This window comes from Drosophila serrata, unplaced genomic scaffold, assembly GCF_035046125.1.
Source record: "Drosophila serrata isolate PLE 108 unplaced genomic scaffold, ASM3504612v1 contig_184, whole genome shotgun sequence".
Taxonomy (NCBI): domain Eukaryota; kingdom Metazoa; phylum Arthropoda; class Insecta; order Diptera; family Drosophilidae; genus Drosophila; species Drosophila serrata.
This window is the reverse complement of record NW_028257082.1, coordinates 8051831-8062843: the sequence shown is the minus strand read 5'-3', so window position 1 is coordinate 8062843 and position 11013 is coordinate 8051831. Positions and strand designations below refer to the sequence as shown.

Sequence of the window (11013 nt, the reverse complement as noted above, 5' to 3'; positions counted from 1 at the left end):
AATGGTTTAAATAATGGTTATATTAACAGAAGTCCTGATGCGGAATTTGTGTCATTTCTTACTTCAAGTAAGTAGATGTTACGACCCAAACAAGATACATTTTTTATGAAAAAAGTAACATAGACATAGAGTTAAATCTTTTTGATTCTAAATATCAGTGTAATAAAACTTCGACTCGCCTTGGTCAGCCATCCTTGCTGGCTTTTTATTTGCTACCTATTTTGTTGCTGTTGTTGCCACATTCTGAATTAGGGTTAATTTAAAAGTTGCCATTGCAACACTGACCCATGGTGAGCGAAGTTGCAGCTTGTAGTCGTAGTCGCAGTTGCTGGCATGTTGCAAAAACTTTGCCGCTCACTTTTCATGCCCCACTTCAGAAGTTCTGTTGAATTTTAAATAATTCTGTTAAATTGCATAACGTGACCAGATGTCCGGCAGCATCGCCATCCCGAGAACTTTGGACTTTCTGCTTATTAAGTTACCAGCACTGGCGGCAGCGACGACAGTTTTCATTTAACGTGATTATGCGCCATTAAAAAATTGTTTATTGCCCACAAACTACGAAGGAGCCGAGGAGAAATTCAACTCAAATATCCATGACAATAAATAAGGGAAACGGGTTGGGGTTGAGGGGATTTCGCTGAATCCTCTCCAGCCATAATAAGCAGCATAAAAAGTCCTGGCAAGGGTCTATTAGAGCCAGGACTAAGCAGCTTGCTTGGTCCTCTTCCTTTTGGACTTCTCCCCCACCCAAAAAAAAAGGAAACCAGAAAACATAGTATCCTTGTGGAATCCTTTGCCCCTTCCCTGTCAAACGTATATATCCTTGGCTATATAAACAATTTTCCTTTATGCAAAAATAACAAGCAACAAGAATGCATTTTTGCATAAGAAAGCCCCGGCTGAAGTTGAAGTATGAAGGCAGGACGCAAATCCTCGAAGGCTCCACGACACAGTCAGGCCAAAATGCAATCCGAGCTTTGTGTTGCAATGAACAATCGCAATGCCAGGCTGCCTTTTGATTGGGGGATTACCGGGGATGCTCCATGGACTTCTGGGAGGTTATTAAAAGGCATCAGGATGATGTAAGAGCATGCATGTAGCAGATGTAGCAGATGTTCAGTGACCCATTTGGAACCTCCTTTTACTCTTTTGTCCCTGAAATCCCATAATCCAAAGTGCCGAAATAAATTCTCGAGCTCATTGGACAAATGGGAACCTATTTCACTGGAATCAAGTCAATGAACATGACTAGAACAGGAAAAAGTAGTTTAGGACTAAGCATAAGCTTTAGAAATAGAATAAATGTTCCCTAATAATTATTATTATAGGCTTAGAAAAATTTAATATATTATGCTAGAGGAAAACAAAGTAAATGTGTGTTCACTTCATAGTTTAGACTATTTGATTTAAAGAATTCGAATATTTCAAGCTTAGCTTTTGGGTTTAATGTTAATAATATTTAGATTTAAGAATCTCTATTATGAATACAAGAAAACAACAACTACTTATTCCTTGAAAATAACATTTTATTTTCCATTTTGAGACCTTGCAAAAAAGTCATAAGATTTATATAGTTTTATTCAGTAGCATAGCTTATGTTAAAGGCAAGATTTTGGAAGCGTACCGCAAAGAAGAAGCTGCGGGAAAACTCCGCCTGCTCAGTGAAAAAGGGAGAAAAGCTGGAGAAAAGTGGAAAGCAAGAGGAGAAAGCAAAGTCGAAGACATTCAGCCGCAAGAAGTTGTCGTCGTTGTGAAAAGTTGTGGGTGAGTGTGGGGTGTTTGGGAAAAAGTGCTGAGCATAAATAAGACATTTGCGTGTGTAAGGACCAACAGCAGGAGCGGCAGGACAACAAATGCAGCTAAGCAACAACAATGGCTTCAAATAACTCCAACACGCAACATTGAAATGCGGCTACAAGGAGAAGGACCTAGGAGCAAGACGCTGACTCCAGCTCTCCAGTTCTTTGGGTTTTGCAATAATTTTCAAACTGCTTTCGCCCGGAGAATCTCCAAAGTCGCAAAAAGTAAATGTAATGCAAAATGCAAAGTCATCGCTCGCCGCTGTCCTCGAGTGGCTGCCACCACCCCATTTACCAGACCCTATTTTCATCCTCACCCAATGACAACACCCCCAACACACCCCTTTCTCCCAATCAGCTTTCGGCTGTTAACCATCCTTAGAAGCACCGGGAAAAATGTGATTCTTGTGTCCTTAAAAAGTTGCTTAAAAGTCATATCTTATATCAAAAGAAATCTTGATTAAATTTAAATCTTTTTGCTAACTTTTTAAAGATTTATTTATTTTTTAAGGACCTTTAAGATATTGTATCTGACTGTATCTTTATTATTGTAAAGAATTTTTATATTACTCTAACATTTTCCAACTTTTCTTTACTGCAACTTTTCTCCAAATTTACTGTGATCCTTTTTCCTCGGTGTGCAACCAATTGTTGTGATTTCTTTTCTGTCCTGCGACTCGTGCACATGCATTTATTTAAATTTCTTTGTCCTCGTGTCTAGGAGAGTCCTTCTTTGTCCCCGCCTACACCGTTGCCACCCATTCCCTCATTTTGCCAATGTATTCATTGTCTGTGAAATTGTTGTGTGTTTCCATGCCGTCGCATAATGTCTCTCTTTGCTCTCTACGTGCTCTTCATTCCGGCTTTTCCACCATTTTCTTTCATTTTTCCCTGCCCCCCCCCCCATCCTGTGACTGTATTTTTCCAACCCCTTCAGGGAGGTGCAATCCTTGTAGTGACTGCAGTTTGCGGTTTTTAACTTGTGAAAGTTTTAAGTGGCTGCCGTTTGTCTCCGTGGCCGGATTCATTCACATTCAGATTCAGATTCAGATTCAGATTCAGACTCACATGTGCACAACACAACACCCACTCTGGGGGGTGCAGAAATTTGGCCAAATTCTCATTTGGTACTTATGCATAAATCGTTGGCCATAATGATGCTAAGTAAGCAGCTACATTTTCTCATTTCCCCCGCTACAATAAGCTGTATTTTTGGTCGATTAAATAAATACGTAATCTTAGAAATATCTCAGTGGTTTTGGGAGGTTTTGTTGAGAGTTTGTTTTCAAAAGTTCTAATCAAAAGCGTTTTGATTAGTTCAGAACACCAGAAATTTCAAAAAAATTCATTTTCAAGACTTTCCTTGTTTAAGGAATATATTTAAAGACAATTTCGTTTAACATTTGCTTGTACATATTCTTCGTAGAAGATACCCCCTTTTAATCATCTTTTAAATTTATAACATACATTTTGAAAATTTTCTTAAAGCCCAGAAACCACTTTTACTTGCCTTTACCTGAATAGGCCCATAGGCGTTCGCTTGACAAAGCCAACTTACTGCCATAGTTTCCGCCCATCTCTTTCACTATTTCTTCCGCTTCCCTGGCATTTGGTTTTCAATCACGCCTCTTCTATGCATTTTCCGGGGGGCGAGGAAGGGTTAAGCCCTCTTTAATACCTGCAGGACCAGGACTTTCCCTCCTCCTCCATTGTCGATATGCGGCCTTTTGCTGCCACGCCCCCAATATAGTCATAGGCACTGTACGAGGTGCCGCCCCTTCATCACAGCCACGCACTTAGCCTTTGGAGGCATCATAATCCATAGCATAGTTTCCTGTTTCTGGCGCTGCCAACAACCTTTGGCTTTTGTTGTTACTCGTCCCGAGACCAGGACAAAAGGAAAACAATTTTCATGCGTGCATGGGAAAAATCAAAAGAAAGGGGCAGAGGACAACCGCACTTGCAAACACTCAGAGAAACCAAAATTAACAATATAAAAAATACTTTGAATTGCTGATGAAAATATATTTTAGATTACTTAACATATAATCTAAAACGTTTGGTTTTAATATAATAATAATCTATAGTGTGTCCAGTTTTGTTGTTTGGTTTTATACATTGAATATACATAATTTTGTTAAGTGCAAAGTACACACACCTGACACGACAGGCAGAACAATGCCTATTTTACTGAGATAAGAATGGAGAAATGGCACGGCAGCCTCAGCATCAGCAGCTCTTCAAAGCAATTTCCAAGTGGCCCGTGCTCAGACCTCAGATAGAGGTATGGCATGGGTTTGGGGTTTGGGTATGGACACTTCTGCCTCCATCTGTAGGTCCCAGGATAACATAACCCTGTTGGTTTGAGGCTGCTTGCAAGGATCAGAGCCGAAAAACCGGCGACTCACTTCACTCATCGCGTAAGTGGCTGTTGTGAACTTTACTCGTTGCGTTCCTTGCTCGCCAATACCCTTTGAAGGGATATTAAACATTGAAGAACTTTGCAATTTAAATTCCGTGTCTTTAAGAATTTAAATTAAATTCTTATTCTGAGCATTAAATTCTTAGCATTTTAATTCTGTTTATATTAAACATTTTTTAAGCAAATTTAAATGCAATCATGAGTAAAATAAAATTATAAAGAGTTTAAGGAAGAAGTAAACGGGTAGAAAGAATGTTTTTCTCATGAGAATAATATATCAATAAAATATTAATGAAATATATATATTATCCTATCCTTAAGCATAAAATAACATTTACGAACTCTTTTTTACCAGAATTATTATAATTTTTCAAAAGCTTTACCAAAAGAAGGCCGCAATATCTTAAGGATAGAAAGGATATCCAGTATTCGACTTGTATCCTATTCAAACCACATCACCCAAAAGCTGTTGTTTGCTTGTTGTCAGAAGCAGATATCATCACGGTTTTGCGGCGGTTCGGGTAAACCGTTTTTTGATGGTCTCCTTTCTGGTGGCATACCCAGAAATTACGTATACGCAGCGTAAGACATATTAGCCGTCATATTTTGGGCAAACCCCTCCCTACAAAAAAAGGGGACGAAGTGGGCGTGACTGAAGCAATTAACGCATGCAAAGGCAACTCGCAATTTCTGTGAGAGCTCGTTAAGCGTTTAAGCAAAAATGGCAATAGCACGCTAATTAGTAGGGAAAAAGGCCGAAGGATCAGAGGAGTGGTAGTGGAAGTGAAATAAAGTTGCCGCCGCTCCTGGCACTTGGCACTTGCCACTTGGCAAACCTTGGTCCAGTTTTGTTTTTCCCCCGACTTTTCTTTTCTGCGTTTCCCGAGGAAGCTGCTACTAGCGCTGCTCCTGCTGCTGGCCCACCTGGGCAAATACTTGTCGAAACTTTTATAATTATGTTCGGGCAATGGCAAAAGTTTTTGCCAATGTCTCGGACTGCGAGGAGAGATGTCTGCTCATTTCTGGGCGAGTTTAGCCGCAGTGAAAGTTGGCTTTGCCTTCAGTCGATCCGGTCCCTCTGCTCTCCAGCTGCTCCCTTTGCATTCTTTCTACTATTTCCTTATTTTTCGTATTTTATTCTTTTTTAGTTTTCACTTCAAGTACCGAAAGTGGGCGGGGCAACAAGTTAATTATGCGCCTCTTTGACACTCTTCGACTGGGAGTTCTCTGCTGAGTCGGTTTGGTGTTGGTGTGTGCACTTCCGGTTTGTGTGACGGCACTTCCGCTGCTGCGCTGCTGTTGCTGTTGGGGGGAAAAAAACGAGAGGAAATTAAAAATGTCGCTCGCCCAGGCCTCGTTAATTAAACGACGGCGAAAAACAACGGGGGGAAACCCTGCCGCCACAATGAAAAGCAGCGGAAAATTCTGAAAAGACTGAAGAAAGGCAATGCAGCATCACCAATTTTTTTTAATCAATTTAAAAATGCCACTTAAATGAGCCGGGCGCCAACAGAAATATTCTCATTATCCGCTTTGAGGGATGCCAGGGTTGCAGGACAATCAATTTAATCTAAGGATTTGGATGTTGATTTACTAATAATAATTGTATAATTTAAACTAAAAGAAACGTACAGAAAATGTTTATTTTATAAGAGGGGATAATGGTAAAAGATTTGCATATATAACTAAATCTTTAATAAGTTAAAAACGAATTTTGTATAAGAATAAATGAAATATATTTAAGATATGCTGTTTGCATTTTTTCCCTTGATCATTTTCTTTAATTATGGTAGTCCTGTGCCACCCTGTGCCTGATATCGACGACGAGTCATCGGCGCCATGTCCTTTTGCGGCTCTACGGTGCATGCAATTATCGAAAATTTAATTAAAGCACCAAGTGTCACATTGTCGATGGCTGAACAAGGAATGCAAGTGTGACTATCCGGGCGTGTGCATGCCAGGATCCGCTGCGGTAAGCTGCGGTGTTGCGGCCTATATTAATGTTAACGCTTTAATGCATCATTAAGTGGCAAGACTGGCTGCCAGAAATTATTCGTGCGAATCGCAAAGGTTAACCGGTTGAACTAACCACCGGGTAAATCAATCATCAAAATAATTTCAATTCATTAACGTTGCTCTGAAGATGTATACTTTAAAGATTAAACAAAGAGTTCAGGAAGTTTTCTATACTAATATTCTCTAGTGTGCCCATTAAATACCCCCTGGAAATCCGCCCTTTCCGAGTAAATTACACTTCTTTGTGATAGTTAAACGAGCTGTTAAATAACCCCAAAAATACACAATGCCAAATAGCCAAGCTAACAGATGGAGAGGAGACTTCGACTTAGAGACACCCCCATTTTCGGATGGACGACGATTGGGGACCGTGGTCCAAATTGAAATGCAAGTTGTCGCCGCTGCTCCTCGGCGGCTTCCCGTTTTCCCCATTTTGTTGCTGCTGCTGCTGTTGACAAATGCAAAACCATTTGCCAAATAAATAAGCAGCTCAACGTAAATAAATATGCTTTCGCCACGCGCATTTACACTCAATAAAGATGCTTCAGAAGCGCTGGCCCCAAAAGACGTAAATGCTGATAGCAAAGGCACAGGAGGTGGGAATGCACAGGGAAAAAAATATATAAATAATATTTGAAAAAAAGGGATCCAAAGAGAATCTAATATTATATTTACACAGCTGGTTTTTATGGGAAGTTAGTATGGTTTTGTTAAGTTAAAGTAATTATAACCAATTACATAGATACCTTTCTAATATATAATAATATTTATAACAATTATTATGCAATTTTACTCTTAAAATATTTCCATAAGATACCCAATTTCTCTGTGTGTATTACAGATAAATGGGAATGGGCAAGCCAATGGGAATGGCAAGGGCGTCAGCGGGAGTCAAAGGATAAGTCTGGCAATGCCGAGCATAAAAATTGTATTTTAATGCCCGCGCATAAATAACGCAAACAGGACACACTTCCACCAGCATACACACACACACACACAGGACGTGGCTGACAGTCCTGGTGGCGTTTTATCAAAAGAAAAAATCCCAGCAGCTTCCTCTCCTAGACAGAGAGTCACTGCCACTAATTTAGGTGCCGAAAAATCAACAGGAAACAAACATGGCAAAGATGAAGGACCCCCAGAAACAGGCAAAAGGACACAGGAGCAGCAGGAGCAGCACGCCTCACGGCACAGGCGGCGCTGACAACCGATGGGGATCGAGGGGGAGAAATCCAATCCTCGGGGAGCTGGAGGCAAACCGGATGGCCATCTGGAGTGGGAATGAAGCATCTTCATCATCAGCGAGCGATGGTGGCGGCATATGTTAGCGTTAGGCGCTGGCGCTCATCAATAAAATCATCGGGGTCATTAAGTGGATTAACTGCAGCCATCAGGAGCATGTGGTGCCATCGTCCTGAACGCAAAATGCCAAATACGCACACATACACGCACACCCCCAGCCACACCCAAACACAAAAGGACTAAAGATGGCCGTCATCTTTGGGTTTCGCTTTTTTGCTTCACACTTTGCACTTCATAACAGAGAACGAGAGAACGAGGAGATCCGCAAATGGGAATGGGGATGAGTATTAGGCAACAGTGGGTTAAATGTGAGAATTTTAAGAAATTAAGCAAATATGTATAATGTAAACAAATAATAATAATAAAAGAAACTACTTTCAAAAGTCTAAAGACAATAATAATAAGCTTAAAGTAAGCATTAATTTCTTCTTCTTACTAAATCCAAAGTGTTTACACTTTTAACAAACAGAGGCCTCTCTAACTCTCTCCCTTTTTTTAGGCATGCCTCTCTCTCTATCTGTGTATCTCTACAGATCTCTTACTCTCTATCTCTCTCTGCCTATCCCTTGAGGTATCGCTTTCTCTGCCGCTCTCACATTCTCTGCTCTCCTTACTCGGGGACTATAAATAGAGGCACGTCAGCCGCGCTGCCTTCAGTCTGTCCTAGGGGTACCTAGCGTTAACATCGAGAAGTGATAGTGGAAGTGATCGTGATTACCAAAATGATGACGTGGCCATTGCAATACATCTGGACAACCAGGAAGAGGAATACTTCGATGATATTATATGAAGCCTAATTAAAGTCACCAGGAATACAACACTACACCGGAACGAATTAAGCAATGACGTGTCCCTCCTACTGCGGTAAGTCTTAATTATAACAATTATATCTTTTATATAGATGATAAAGAAAGGATCATGCTTAGGTCTAGGCATTTATTTTCCCATTCCTTAATTGCCATGGAGATCATTACTTAATTTCAGTTTAATGTGATTCAGCAGTTTGTATTAATTTGAATCTACAAATGTACATATACTCAAAGTTAATAGCCTCACTTAATTGAAAATTATTTACAAATACTGATTTCTTATATTTAATATAGTTTCAAAACTGATCTTGACTTGTTGTTTCATTATTATACTCTTGCTGGGTATTATCATTTCAGTCAGAAGCATACAAACCAGTAAAGGATACATTTCCTATAAATCATATACATATATTCTTCATCAGCATGAACAACCGAATCGATTTAGCCATGCTTGGATGGAATTTAATTTTTATCGAAATTTTCAAATTTTTATAAGGGGTTACATCGTTAAAAATGTCAAAAATTAACAAAAATTTTACATTTAAAAATTTTAAAACTCAATAAGCAGTTTTGTTAGCCTTTTTTTTGCTTAGTTATGATATTTTAAAAACCTTGATTTACCCATAAAATTAGCATATAAAAATGTAGATTTTGTATACAGATATTTAATTTTGTTTATGTTACGAAGGCCAAAAAGCCAACTAATGCCAAAAGTCTCATAGTATGTATACTAATATTTTAATAAAATCCGATACAGAAAAGCTTTCTCTTCGGCTTAATTATGATCAATTTCATTTTCAAACCCGGCTTCTTGAAGTCAGCTTCCGTTCTTGTTAAAATTGTTTTTTAAGCCACAAAAATGTTATTTGACTTTCATTGGGGTTCTTCTTACTTCTTGGATTACAGCTTAATTGGAAAATGTAAGTGTTAGCAAACAAAATATAAAAATTGTACATTATCCCACCGTTCAATGTCCCCCCAGCACGTCTGGGCAATGGCTCAGTGTTCGTATGCTCGTCCCATGACTATGACCTCTTCCCGTTCCAGTAGTCTTTTCTTCTTTTGGTTTGTTTCTCCTGGAACTTGGCTTCACCCTCCACTTGCTTGGTCCTTCGTCCTTTTCTACAAGGATTCGTTCGAGCAAAAGCAAAGCAAAGGCGAAAGGCAGCGAGGATGTCTTGTCTTGGTTGCTGTTGTTATTGACATGTACGAATTAGGTTAAATTTATTTACTGTCAGTTCACTGAACTGCAAATGGTTTTAGTTTATTAAATTTACCCAAAGCCACATATACACATCCTCAAAGACACATACAATCTGGCTTAAGTTTGTTAAAATGTTAAAAGGCAAAAAATCAAGATTGAGTTATCTTGGGCATCAGAGTTCTCTCCTCAACTTTTAATTTGCGCAGTTGTAAATTAATTTCAGGAGAATCTGAAGCACCCATCCCATCGCCTCGATTGCGGTCTGATTAATCGTTTCTGCATGGCAATAGAAAAATGGGAGTTGATGGTTGCACTCGGAGGAAATATAAAATTTAAGGAATAGCTAAGAGTTCAATATATTTTAATCATTAACCAAAAATTTATAAATTTATCTTTATCGATACAAAATATTTGTTGTTGTTTAGGAGACCGAAGACAAGCTAAAGATACGCCCAATTTATTATGGCAATTCTTAAAACTCCTCTTAAAATGTAAACAAATTTGCCTAAGTTCTCTTCTACATGATAATTAAATAGAAAAGGGGTTTTTCAAATATTATCAGTAATATTTACATCAATTTCAATTATTTTTCCTTAGTGTACCAATAGAACTGCATTAATCAGCGCACGTTGAATGCTGCTCATTTATTTGCAAATGCGCAAAAAACGAAAACCAAAGCCAAGTATGGTCTGGTTCAGTTCGTTTGAGTTTGCTATGGATCGGTTTGGCGGGATTTCTGTTCGAGAAAAATTAAAAAACGAGAAAAAGGTTGTGGAGGGGGGATGAAAGTATAAAACGAAATCCACTTCAACAAATGGCTGTGGCAGTCAAAGTTAAGCTGCAAAAGCGGCAAAATAAAAAATGACTGAGCGCCGAGCGCCCTTTGCTAAAAGCATTTCGTTAAAGTTTGCACTAAGAGGGGAAGGGGGAGCGGTTCGAATTGGCAGGATGAGGATGTCAGGATTCATCAGGCGACTGCGCTAGAAATCAATTAAACCGAAATTACGCATACGACATGTGTGCCAATGGCAAACAGCTTTCACTTATGCGCGGAGCGACTTTTCCGCGGAATTATCGCCGCCAAATTGAATACGAAACTGCTCGTTCCATCTTCCAGTTCCGTTGCCTTTCCTTTTTTTTTTGATTTTATCCTTCGAAAATTCGGCAAATGTGCCAAACGTGACGTTCGAAATTTTGGCACACAGTTGTTTCAATATTTGCCAACGCAGAATTGGAGTAGCTCATATCCAGGCAAACTTAATTTGGAAAGTGAAAGTGCATTTGCAGCTAATCCTTTAACTAAAGTCAGGAAAATTGTTGAATATGAGCTTTAAATTTGCTTGTAATACTTATATGAATGCATATTAAAGCACAATTAAATGAGTGATTCTTTGAAGCATATTCCTTTTAAATATCTCTTACAGTTCGATGTGGAGCTCATTATAAATTTCTTCAGTT

General features: G+C 39.1%; 1 protein-coding gene across 1 annotated transcript in view; it reads left to right on the top strand.

Annotated features, from left to right (window-relative positions):
* Window positions 1-8197: 8197 nt before the first annotated feature.
* mspo (M-spondin) overlaps window positions 8198-11013 on the top strand; it is a 71774-nt gene continuing 68958 nt past the window's right edge. Inside the window, exon 1 of the mRNA XM_086828774.1 lies at window positions 8198-8406. Within this exon, the coding sequence (XP_086684900.1) occupies window positions 8385-8406 (22 nt within the window). The 5' untranslated portion in view covers window positions 8198-8384. The remainder of the gene's footprint in view (window positions 8407-11013) is intronic.